The 13,700-nt window shown below is 42.1% G+C and overlaps 1 protein-coding gene across 1 annotated transcript in view; it reads left to right on the top strand.

The window, feature by feature from the left end:
* cblb (Cbl proto-oncogene B, E3 ubiquitin protein ligase) overlaps nucleotides 1-13,700 on the top strand; it is a 221,533-nt gene that overhangs the window by 192,540 nt on the left and 15,293 nt on the right. The window contains exons 14-16 of the mRNA XM_082974368.1: nucleotides 6,971-7,096; nucleotides 7,455-7,519; nucleotides 7,881-7,988. Coding sequence (XP_082830494.1) covers nucleotides 6,971-7,096; nucleotides 7,455-7,519; nucleotides 7,881-7,988 — 299 coding nt within the window. The remainder of the gene's footprint in view (nucleotides 1-6,970; nucleotides 7,097-7,454; nucleotides 7,520-7,880; nucleotides 7,989-13,700) is intronic.

The following is a 13,700-nucleotide window of genomic DNA, read 5'->3' as shown; positions in this document are numbered from 1 at the left end:
TAGACTAACAATGAAATGCTTACTTACAGGACCTTCCCAACAATGCAGAGAGAGAAACAAATAGTTATAACACAAGGAATAAATGCACAATGAGTAACAATAACTTGGCTATATACAGGGAGGGGGTACTAGTATCGAGTCGATGTACAGGGGTACAAGATAATTGAGGTAGATATGCCTTTTGTTAGTTACAGCGTTATTCTACAGTTAATTAAATATTTATTTCCTCATCAATCTACACACAATACCCCATAATGTCACACCCTGACCTAAGAGAGCCGTTTTTCTCTGTTTAGTTAGGTCAGGGTGTGATATGGTGTGGGCATTCTATGTGTTGTGTTTCTATGTTTTGGCCTGGGAATGGTTTCCAATCAGAGGCAGCTGTCTATCGTTGTCTCTGATTGGGAGCCATACTTAGGCAGCCTTTTCCCAATTGGTTTTTGTGGGTAGTTGTTTTCTGTTTCGTGTATGTAACCTGACAGAACTGTTGGCTGTCGTTTTGTTTCTTTGTCAAAGTGTTTTGTTTTCATTAAATATAATTATGAGCACTCAACACGCTGTGCCTTGGTCCCCTCTATACGACCCCCATTACACATAATGACAAAGCAAAAACATTTTTTTTGAATTATTTGCCAAATTTATAAATTCATTTAGAATAATTTATAAAATCCGGAAATATGACATTTACATAAATATTCAGACCCTTTACTCAGTACTTTGTTAAAGCACCTTTGGCAGCGATTACAGCCTCGAGTCTTCTTGGGTATGACGCTACAAGCTTGGCACACCTGTATTTGGGGAGTTTCTCCCATTCTTCTCTGCAGATCCTCTCAAGCTCTGTCAGGTTGCATGGGGAGCGTCGCTGCACAGCTATTATCAGGTCTCCAGAGATGTTCAATCGGATTCAAGTCCGGGCTCTGGCTTGGCCACTCAAGGACATTCAGAGACTTGTCCCGAAGCCACTTCTGCGTTTTCTTGGCTGTGTGCTCAGGGTTGTTGTCCTGTTGGAAGGTGAACCTTCAACCCAGTATGAGGTCCTGAGTGCTCTGGAGCAGGTTTTCATCAAGGATCTCTCTGTACTTGGCTCTGTTAATCTTCCCTCGATCCTGGCCAAAGAGTTCAATCTTGCTTTCATCAGGCCAGAGAATCTTGTTTCTCATGGTCTGAGAGTCCTTTAGGTGCCTTTTGGCAAACTCCAAGCGGGCTGTCATGTGCCTTTTACTGAGGAGTGGTTTCTGTCTGGCCTCTCTACCATAATGGCCTGATTGGTGGAGTGCTGCAGAGATGGTTGTCCTTCTGGAGGTTTCTCCCATCTCCACAGAGGAGCTCTGGAGCTCTGTCAGAGTGACCATCAGCTTGTTGGTCACCACCCTAAACAAGGCTCTTCTCCCCTGATTGCTCAGTTTGGCCGGGCGGCCAGCTCTAGGAAGAGTCTTGGTGATTCCAAACTTCTTCCATTTAAGAATGAGTGTTCTTGGGGACCTTCAATGCTGCAGATATTTTCTGGTACCCTTCCTCAGATCTGTGCCTCAACACAATCCTGTCTCGGAGCTCTACGGACAATTCCTTCGACCTCATGGCTTGGCTTTTGCTCTGACATGCACTGTCAACTGTGGGACCTTATATAGACAGGTGTGTACCTTTCCAAATCATGTCCAGTCAATTGAATTCACCACAGGTGGACTCCAATCAAGTTGTAGAAACATCTCAAGGATGATCAATGAAAACAGGATGCACCTGAGCTCAATTTCCTCATGTCACTGGACAGCTTGCGGCTGGGTTTCCCTTTGTAATCCATGATAGTTTGCAAGCCCTGCTACATCCAATGAGCATCAGAGCCGATGTAGTAGGATTCTATCTTGGACCTGTATTGACACTTTGCTTGTTTGATGGTTTGTCGGAGGGCGTATCGAGATGTCTTATAATTGTCCGGATTAGTGTCCCGTTCCTTGAAAGCGGCAGCTCTAGCCTTTAGCTCTGTGCTGATGTTGCCTGTAATCCATGTCTTCTGGTTGGGGTATGTATGGTCACTGTGGGGACAATGTCATCAATGCACTTATTAATGAAGCCAGTGATTGATGTGGTAAACTCCTCAATGCCATCGGATGAATCCCTGAACAAATTCCAGTCTGTTCTAGTGGCCTTACTGAAGAACTCATTGACATTCAACGTGGCACCATCATAGGATGCCAAATTTCCAACAAGTTAGTTCATCAAATTTCTTCCCTGATAGCGCTGCTCCGGTCAACTGTAAGTGCTGTTATAGTGAAGTGGAAACGTCTAGGAGCAACAACGGCTCAGACGCGAAATGGAAAGCTCACAGAAAGGGGAAGAAAAAAAATTGTCTGTCCTCAGTTGCAGAAACTCACTACCAAGTTCCAAACTGCTTTGGAAACAACGTCAGCACAAGAACTGTTCGTCGGGATCTTAATGAAATGGGTTTCCATGGCCCAGCAGCCACAAGCCTAAGATCATCATGCACAATGCCAAGCGTCAGCTCGAGGGTGTGTCACGGGTGTCGTAGGGTAGAGACCAAGACGCAGCGGGAAAATGTACACTCATCTTCTTTTTTTTATTGGTGAAGAAGGAAAACACATAAACGTATACAAAACAAAAACGAACTTGACAGTCTTGTCAGGCAAACAGCTAAACAAGAACAATCTCCCACAAAATCCCATGAAAAACAAACTCCTAATTATAGGACCCTCAATCAGAGGCAACAATAACCAGCTGCCTCCAATTGAAGGTCCAACCCCAATAAACTAAACATAGAACTACAAAAGACTAGATAGAACATAGAAATATACTAACATAGAACAATGACTAACAAACCCCGGACTAATAAATCAAATACCCCTCTACCTAAACACATACTCAAAACACACCCTGAACCACATAAAACAAACACCCCCTGCCACGTCCTGACCAAACTACAATAACAAATAACCCCTATACTGGTCAGGACGTGACACAATGGAAACACGTTCTCTGGTGTGATGAATCACACTTCACCATCTGGCAGTCTGATGGACAAATCTGGGTTTGGCGGATGCAATTAGAACGTTACAATGCATAGTGGCAACTGTAAAGTTTGGTGGAGGAGGAATAATGGTCTGGGGCTGTTTTTCATGGTCAGGCTAGGCCCCTTAGTTCCAGTGAAGGGAAATCTTAAAGCTAAAGCATACAATAACATTCTAGATGATTCTGTGCTTCCAACTTTGTGGCAACAGTTTGGGGAAGACCCTTTCCTGTTTCAGCATGACAATGCCCTTGTGCACAAAGCGAGGTCCAAACAGAAATGGTTTGTCGAGATCGGTGTGACGCAAAGTTCTAAGGCACTTGCAGTGCTTGAGACGTTACTACAGATCTAGGTTTGATCTAGGGCTGTGTCGCAGCCGGCTGCGAACGTGAGATCCCTGAGGCGACATACAATTGACCCAGCGTCGTCCGAGTTAGGAGAGGGTTTGGCTGGCCTCAATGGCCTTGTCCCATCGCGCTCTAGCGACTCCTGTCCGGGCCTGCACATGCATGCTGACACGTTCGCCAGTTGTACGGTGTTTCCTCCGACACATTCGTGCGTCGGGGTTAAGCGAGCAGTGTGTCAAGAAGCAGTGCGGCTTGGCAGGGTCGTGTTTCGGAGGACAGATGGCTCTCAACCTTCGCCTCTCCCGAGTCCATGCGGGAGTTGCAGTGATGGGACAAGACTGTAACTAGCAGTTTGGAATTGGGGAGAAAAGGGGGTAAACAGTACCTATAAAATAAACTTGACTGGCCTGCAGAGCCCTGACTTCAACCCCATCGAACACCTTTGGGACGAATTGGAAAGCTGACTGCGAGCCAGGCCTAATTGCCAAACATCAGGGCCGACCTCACTAATGCTCGTGGCTGAATGGAAGGCAAGACTCCATAGCAATGTTCCAACATCTGGTGGAAAGCCTTCCCAGAAGAGTTGAGGCTGTTATAGCAACAAAGGGGGGACCAACTCCATATTAATAATACCCATGATTTTGAAATGCGATGTTGGACGAGTAGGTGTCCACATACTTTGGTCATGTAGTGTATGTCGGGAAAACTTGATCCTAATCGAGGAGTCAGGAAATCCATCAAATCCCAGGCCTTTTTTCTTACATCCTCTTCCCCTCCACTCTTAGTGTTTTGCAGCTGATACACATAGCCTTGTACCAATAATGAAATATGGTTGCTGAAGGGTCCAGTCATGATTGAGTGTGGTTCTGTGAATGTTGGCTGCAGAATATCTAATTCCCTTTTAGCTGACAAAGACATTTGATTTGGTATTTTTCTATTGTGTTGCACAGTGGATGTTATGGGCAATAGTGCAGTGAAGCTATAATGGCAGCTGCTGGACACTGAACAGTGAGGCCACAGGGTGAAGCCTTCTGTTTCCCTCCACATCTGTGCACACAAAACACTCACTTTCACACACACACGCAGCCATTGAACTGTTGAGGTCATTTCCCAAATAAGCAGCAATAAAAGCTGTCACAGCAGGTTTAAGTAGTGAAGTTTAGTACCTGCAAAACACCAGTCTCAACGTCAACAGTGAAGAGGTGACTCCGGGATGCTGGCCTTCTAGGCAGAGTTGCAAAGAAAAGGCCATATCTCAGACTGGCCAATAAAAATAAAATATTAAGATGGGCAAAAGAACACAGACACTGGACAGGGGAACTCTGCCTAGAAGGCCAGCATCCCGGAGTCGCCTCTTCACTGTTGATGTTGAGACTGGTGTTTTGCGGGTACTATTTAATGAAGCTGCCAGTTGAGGACTTGTGAGGCATCTGTTTCTCAAACTAGACACTCTAATGTACTTGTCCTCTTGCTCAGTTGTGCACTGGGGCCTCCCACTCCTCTTTCTATTCTGGTTAGAGACAGTTTGCGCTGTTCTATGAAGGGAGAAGTACACAGCGTTGTACGAGATCTTCAGTTTCTTGGCAATTTCTCACATGGAATAACCATCATTTCTCAGAAAGAGAATAGACTGACGAGTTTCAGAAGAAAGGTCTTTGTTTCTGGCCATTTTCAGCCTGTAATCGAACCCACAAACGCTGATGCTCCAGATACTCAACTAGTCTAAAGAAGGCCAGTTTTATTGCTTCTTTAATCAGAACAACAGTTTTCAGCTGTGCTAACATAATTGCAAAAGGGTTTTCTAATGATCAGTTAGCCTTTTAAAATGAAAAACTTGGATTAGCTAACACAACGTGCCATTGGAACACAGGAGTGATGGTTGCTGATAATGGGCATCTGTACGCCAATGTAAATTTGCCATAAAAAATCAACCATTTCCAGCTACAATAGTCATTTACAACATTAGCAATGCCTACACTGTATTTCTGATCAATTTGGTGTTATTTTAATGGACAAAAAATGTGCTTTTGTTTAAAAAACAAGGACATTTCTAACTGATCCCAAACTTTTGAACGGAAGTGTATATATTTGAGATTCTTCAAAGTAGCCACCCTTTGCCTTGATGACAGCTTTGCACACTCTTGGCATTCTCTCACCCAGCTTCATGAGGTAGGTCACCCGGAATGCATTTCAATTAACAGGTGTGCCTTGTTAAAAGTTAATTTGTGGAATGTCTTTCCTTCTTAATGCATTTGAGCCAATCAGTTGTGTTGTGACAAGGTAGGGGTGGTATACAGAAGATAGCCCTATTTTGTACAAGACCAAGTCCATATTATGGCAAGAACAGCTCAAATAATCAATGAGAAACGACAGTCCATCATTACTTTAAGACATGAAGGTCAGTCAATCCAGAACATTTCAAGAACCTTGAAAGTTTCTTCAAGTGCAGTCTCAAAAACCATCAAGCGCTATGATGAAACTGGCTCTCATGAGGACTGCCACAGGAAAAGAAGACCCAGAGTTACCTCTGCTCCAGAGCATAAGTTTATTTTAGTTTAATGCTCCTCAGATTGCAGCCCAAATAAATGCTTCACAGTGTTCAAGTAACAGACACATCTCAACATCAACTGTTCAGAGGAGACTGCGTGAATCAGGCCTTCATGGTCGAATTGCTGCAAAGAAACTACTACTAAAGGACATCAATAAGAAGAAGAGACTTGCATGGGCCAAGGAACACGAGCAATGGACATTAGACCGATGGAAATCTGTCTTTGGTCTGATGAGTCCAAATTTGAGATTTTTGGTTCCAACCGCTGTGTCTTTGTTAGACGCAGAGTACGTGAACGGAGGATCTCTGCATGTGTGGTTCCTGTCGTGAATCATGGAGGAGGAGGTGTGATGGTGTGGGGTTGCTTTGCTGGTGACACTGTCAGTGACTTATTTAGAATTCAAGGCACACTTAACCAGCATGGCAACCACAGCATTCTGCAGCAATGCGTCATCCCATCTGGTTTGCGCCTAGTGGGACTATCATTTGTTTTTCAACGGGACATTGACCCAACACACCTCTAGGCTGTGTAAGGGCTATTTGACCAAGAAGGACAGTGATGGAGTGCTGCATCAGATGATGGCATCCACAATCACCTGACCTCAACCCAATTGAGATGGTTTGGGATGAGTTGGAACGCAGAGTGAAGGAAAAACATCCATCAAGTGCTCAGCATATATGGGAACTCCTTCAAGACTGTTGGAAAAGCATTCCTCATGAAGCTGGTGAGAGAATGCCAAGAGTGTGCAAAGCTGTCATCAAGGCAAAGGGTGGCTACCTAAAATATAAAATATATTTTGTTTGTTTAACACTTTTGTGGTTACTACGTGATTTCATATGTGTTATTTCATCGTTTTGATGTCTTCACTATTATTCTACAATGTAGAAAATAGTACAAATAAAGATACAAATAAAAACCCCTAAATGAGTAGGTGTGTCCACATTTTTGACTGGTACTATATTTGTAGCACAATGGAAGTTTGCTTGGAAAAATCTATATTTTAATGTTAAAACCTGGGTGGTCTTAAAATGTAAAATGGTTGCTTTGTTTTCCAGACACCTCAATCCTTTCACCACACCTGGCATTGGGAGAGCAAGAGGAACAACAGAGCGTGTTGAAGACGAGGATCAGATCCCTTCATCCCATTCCCCAGTCTGCGTCTCCGTCCGGATCCCTAACAGGTACCAGCACAGAGGATGCATCCCAAATGGAACCCTATTCCCTAAATAATGTACTACTTTTGACCTGGGCCCATAGGGAATAGTGTGCCATTTGGGACGCAGCCTTTTTATTCTGGAATAGAGATACAATAAATAAGTGAAAAAGCTGCCAAATGTAGATTTGGTCTAACTTGTAGGAGTTGCATGAAAGGGAAGAATGAATTCCTGGATGAAGCTGGATTTCAACTATTACTCAGCAAAGCGCAACCTGCGGGTGCTGTGCAGTATAATCAGTCTTGAGTTGGTAAAAACCCCAAAATATATGGACAAATATATGGACAAATGTAATATCTCTCTATTTTTTGCCTTTTTTTATCAGAAATCTGGAGAATGGCTCCTCGGAGTCCTCTGCAGGGGAAAAGAAGCACAAGCCCTTTGTGTATGGTAAGGCTGAAGTGGTGATGTCAAGTTCTGGACCTGATCTACCAGTAGTTGGCTCTGCTTATTACTGGAAGTGTTCTGTGTGAAAGAAATCAAAGCTGACACTGTTGTTAATACTTAGGGCTCAGTGTCATCTTCATTATCATCATCATCATCATCCCCACGAGTGTGTGCATGTGTGTGAGATCCACGAACGTGTTCTTGTGTCCAGTCATTGGCCAATACCACCACAGAGTAAAATCTTAAACATAGACAAAGGTGGTACCGGCCTAAAATAGTTTTGCCGCAGTGTGCTATCGGTTTATGAGCAGCTGATGCCTAGCCTGCCATTCCGATCATGTTAACCTGTCCTTGTGATTCTCAGGTGGGCATTTTGAATCAGGGGCGTTGCTCTCTGGGGCAGCTCGTGCCGCCCTCTGTCCCTTCCACAACAGAACGCCCTCAGACTACGACATTCTACTTCCCCCTCAAGGTAGCCCCTCACCCTACAACTCCTCACCCTTTCGTGTCTGTCTGTCTGTCTGTCTGTCCGTCCGTCTGTCCGAGCGAGCGAGCAAGCGAGCTTTGGTACGTTTTTCAGACAACTTTAAAAACACGCATAGCAGCCCATACGGGGAAAAAAAATGCATTTAAAATATATTTTTAGAGACACATTTTAGGATAAATGTGAAATATTTAAAATTGGCCAAATAATGTATTTTTTAAATACATTCCAACATATATTACGGAATGCATTTAAAATGTATATCACAATCAATATTCCCTCCAAAAAATGTAGGCACTGAGCAAATTTCAGGTCTGCTGAGCGCAAACTTGAACGTTGTGAAAATTCTGTGCAACCTGAGGCTGTACACAACTTAAGTTACTGTTTTAACAGTGGCCAAGTAGGCTGTGGCTATTTGATCATAATGTAGGCCTACCAGAGTGGCCTACCATCAAAAACAAAGGAGAAAATGCATCTCATAACATTTAACATGGAAATAGCTGTTATATCATTCAGCCTACAGTAGCAACGAATGTATGGTGTTCAGTGTAGGCCTACATTCCATGAGACTTTTGAAAAAAACCATGTAGGGATTGACATTAACCTGTTTATCCACTTGTCCTTCAGACAAGGAGGTGACTGAAAATGTTGTTTGTTTGATGCAAGAAACCACTTTACTAAATAAAATGCATTATTATTCCCATACAATTATTACAGAGAATCAGACAAATTATGCTACCCTCTGCCTATTGGCTACTTAGCTTATTCAAACCTGTCTCAAAATACAACACTGTCCCTTTATTACAAAACAAAGCTATTTACCTTCCTTGCTTTTCAAAGGTCTAGAAATTTACATGTTTTGTGCTCTTGGAAGCAATCACTCCCCTATTGCTGACTACAAATGATCTATAACTGGGCTAATAACTAGCAAAATGATATTAACAAAATGTACACATGTGGCTTCATGCAGCCCTCACTTTGATCTCAAAACAAGCACATCTACTCATGACCGCTCATGCTGTAGTGTAAACACAGTCCAGTTCAAAGTAAATGGCACAGATCCATACTGTATATGGCAATGGTTAATTTGCATATAGGCCTACTGCAGCTCCGATTGGTTAAATCGTATTTCAATGGAATAGAATCCTACTCCAATGTGTTCTGCCTACAACAAAATATCTTACGTAGTTCGTTTTGTTTCGGGTATGTTGCATTGAAAGTGGGTAATATTGTGTTGATTTGATCACAATTGCCACAGTAAAGGGAAATGCTGATAGTGTTAACTAACAGGGAAAACTCTAGAAAATTGAGTGCTTCTCTCCATGGGCTGATATTGGGTTCTGCACTGCAGTCTCAGGCTACTGCACGCTCATGCACTCACTCAGCTTAGAGGGGACATTGATCACAATATATGTTAAATGCCTCAGAAAAAAATGTATTTATCAACATATTTGGTAAATATATTTTGAAATGTTTTGTTCAATATATTCCAACATGCTTTTTAAATGTATTTGTAAGAAATAGATGTTTTATGAAACTGTATGGCAAATATAAACCATAGCTGTTAGCAGCAATGATCGGGGTTCCCAGGATGACAGAAAGGACACAAGTTCAGTTGGATAACAAAGCAGGCAATCTATCATGTATCATCCTTTATGTGCAATCAGTAAAAGCATTGTCATGTTGATTAGTGTTCCAAAATACTTAAATACATTCTCACAGCTGTAATACGCTGGTTGTGCAAGCGGAAGGATGTACGATTTCTAATTTTACAGAATAAAATATCCACTTTTTACTACGTTCAGACCACACAATAGGGCAACAATATGTGATTATCTGTATAATCACATCAAATGTTATTTGTTACAAGCCAAATACAACAATGTAGACCTTACTGTGAAATGCTTAATTACAAGCTCTTAACCAACAATGTAGTTCAAGAAATAGTTAAGAAAATATTTATAAAACAAAGTAAAGTAAAAAAAAATCGATTACATTTACATTTTAGTCATTTAGCAGATGCTCTTATCCAGAGTGACTTACAGTAGTGAATGCATACATGTAATTTTTTTGTATTATTATTTATTTTTTGTACTGGCCCCCCCATGGGAATCGAACCCACAACCCTGGCATTGCACACACCATGCTGGCGTTGCAAACAGCAACTGAGCCACAGGGAAGACATATAAAAATGTAACACAATAAAATAACAATAACGAGGCTATATACAGGGGGTACCGGTACCGAGTCAATGTGCGGGGGTAAAGGTTAGTCGAGGTAGGGGCACATGTAGGTAGGGGTAAAGTGACTATGCATAGATAATAAACAGTGAGTAGCAGCAATGTAAAAACAAAGGGGGGGGGGGGGGTATCAATGTAAATAGTCTGGGTGGCCATTTGATTAATTGTTCAGCAGTCTTATGGCTTGGGGGTGGAAGCTGTTAAGCTGGCTTTTGGTCCTAGACTTGACGCTCCGGTACCGCTTGCCATGCAGTAGCATAGAGAACAGTCTATGACTTGAGTGATGGGAGTCTTTGACAGTTTTTTGGGCCTTCCTCTGACACCGCCTAGTATATAGGTCCTGGATGGCAGGAATCTTAGCTCCAGTGATGTACTGGGCCATACGCACTACCATTTGTAGTGCCTTACAGTCAGATGCCGAGCAGTTGCCATACCAGGCGGTGATGCGACTGGTCAAGATGCTCTCGATGGTGCAGCTGTAGAACTTTTTGAGGATCTGGGGACCCATGCCAAATCTTTTCGGTCTCCAGAGGGGGAAAAGGTGTTGTTGTGCCCTCTTCACGACTGTCTTGGTGTGTTTGGAACGTGATAGTTTGTTGGTGATGTGGACACAAAGGAACTTGAAACTCTTGACCCACTCCACTACAGCCCCATCGATGTTAATGGGGGCCTGTTCGGCCACGATCAGCTCCTTTGTCTTGCTCACATTGAGGGAGAGGTTGTTGTCCTGGTACCACACTGCCAGGTCTCTGACCTCCTCGATATAGGCTCTCATCATTGTCGGTGATCAGGCCTACCACTGTTGTGTCGTCAGCAAAGTTAATGATGGTGTTAGAGTCGTGTTGGCCACGCAGTCGTGGGTGAACATGGAGTACAGGAGGGGACTAAGCACGCACCCCTGAGGGGCCCCAGTGTTGAGGATCAGCGTGGCTAATGTGATGTTGCCTACCCTTACCACCTGGGGGCGGCCCATCAGGAAGTCCAGGATCCAAGGTCTCTTTTCCAGATGAGCTCTATATAGCATCAAAATACAATAAACACATTAAACTACACATTTATATACACATTCAAATACACGTTATTATGCACAACAATACACAAAAAGCAAATCAATTTAAAAAAAATCAGTAAAAAGGTCTCCTAACAACCGTCTGAAATGCCCTAGATGCACCAATTCCTTCAGTTTTAAAGTGCATTGTAGATCATTCCACATGCAAGGCACAAGGAAACCAAAGGCAGATCTGCATAACTTTCTAGACACCAAAGGAGTCTCCAGAGTTAACCTCTTACATCTAGACGTTCCGCTAGCGGAACACCTGCTCCAATATCCAATGATGGGCGTGGCGCGAAATACAAATTCCTCTAAAATCCGAAAACTTCAATTTTTCAAACATATGACTATTTTACAGCATTTTAAAGACAAGACTCTCGTTAATCTAACCACACTGTCCGATTTCAAAAAGGCTTTACAACGAAAGCAAAACATTAGATTATGTCAGCAGAGTACCCAGCCAGAAATAATCAGACACCCATTTTTCAAGCTAGCATATAATGTCACAAAAAACAAAACCACAGCTAAATGCAGCACTAACCTTTGATGATCTTCATCAGATGACAACCCTAGGACATTATGTTATACAATGCATGCATGTTTTGTTCAATCAAGTTCATATTTATATCAAAAACCAGCTTTTTTACATTAGCATGTGACGTTCAGAACTAGCATACCCCCCGCAAACATCCGGTGAATTTACTACATTACTCACGATAAACGTTCACAAAAAACATAACAATTATTTTAAGAATTATAGATACAGAACTCCTCTATGCACTCGATATGTCCGATTTTAAAATAGCTTTTCGGTGAAAGCACATTTTGCAATATTCTCAGTAGATAGCCCAGCCATCACGGCTAGCCATTTAGACACCGACCAAGTTTAGCCCTGATCAAACTCCGATTTACTATTACAAAAGTTTCATTACCTTTGTTGTCTTCGTCAGAATGCACTCCCAGGACTGCTACTTCAATAACAAATGTTGGTTTGGTCCAAAATAATCCATCGTTATATCCAAATTGCGGCGTTTTGTTCGTGCGTTCCAAGACACTATCCGAAATGGTAAATCAGGGTCGCGAGCATGGCGCAATTCGTGACAAAAGATTTCTAAATATTCCATTACCGTACTTCGAAGCATGTCAACCGAGCCATAGAAAGTGTCACGTAAGAGCAGAGATCCCCTGTAATAGATAGAGATAATCAACAAGGCCAAGAAATGGTCAGACAGGGTACTTCCTGTACAGAATCTTCTCAGGTTTTGGCCTGCAAAATGAGTTCTGTTATACTCACAGACACCATTCAAACAGTTTTAGAAACGTTGGAGTGTTTTCTATCCAAAAGCTAATAATTATATGCATATTCTAGTTTCTGGGCAGGAGTACTAATCAGATTAAATCGGGTACGTTTTTTATCCGTCCGTGAAAATACTGCCCCCTAGCCATAACAGGTTAAAATGCATCCTGTTTGCAACAAGGCACTAAAGTAATACTGCAAGAAATGTGGCAAAGCATTTAAATTTTTGTCCTGAATACAAAGTGTTATGTTTTGGGCAAATCCAATACAACACATAACTGAGCACCACTCTCCATATTTTCAAGCATAGTGGTGGCTGTATCATGTTATGGGTATGCTTGTAATCGTTAAGGACTGGGGAGTTTTTCAGGATGAAAAATAAATGTAATGGAGCTAAGCACAGGCAAAATCTTAGAAGAAAACCACGTTCAGGTTTCAGCAGGACAATAACCTAAAACACAAGGCCAAATCAACAGTGCAGTAATATCTAACAAGTAATTCCTAACAATTTCACAATAATACACATAGCACACACAAATCTAAAGTAATGGAATGGAGTTAAGAATATATAAATATCTGGGTGAGCAATGTCAGAGCGGCATAGACTAAGATACAGTAGAATAGTATAGAATACAGTATATACATATGAGATGAGTAATACATAGAGTAAGATACAGTAGAATAGAATACAGTATACACATATGAGATGAGTAATACATAGACTAAGATACAGTAGAATATGATAGAATACAGTATATACATATGAGATGAGTAATACATAGTCTAAGATACAGTAGAATAGAATACAGTATATACATATGACATGAGTAATGCAAAATATGTAAACATTATTAAAGTGACTAGTGTTCCATTATTAAAGTGGCCAGTGATTTCAAGTCTATGTATATAGGCAGCAGCCTCTAATGTGCCAGTGATGGCTATTTAACAGTCTTATGGCCTTGAGATAGAAGCTGTTTTTCAGTCTCTCTGTCCCAGCTTTGATGCACCTGTACTGACATCGCCTTCGGGTTGATAGCGTGGTGAATGGGCAGTGGCTCAGGTGGTTGTTGTCCTTGATGATCTTTTTGGCCTTCCTGTGGGTGCTGTAGGTG

Source organism: Salmo salar, chromosome 04 (genome assembly GCF_965601325.2).
Source record: "Salmo salar chromosome 04, fSalSal1, whole genome shotgun sequence".
Classification (NCBI taxonomy): Eukaryota; Metazoa; Chordata; class Actinopteri; order Salmoniformes; family Salmonidae; genus Salmo; species Salmo salar.
Note: the sequence above shows the minus strand (reverse complement) of the source record. Positions and strands in the feature narration are given on the sequence as shown.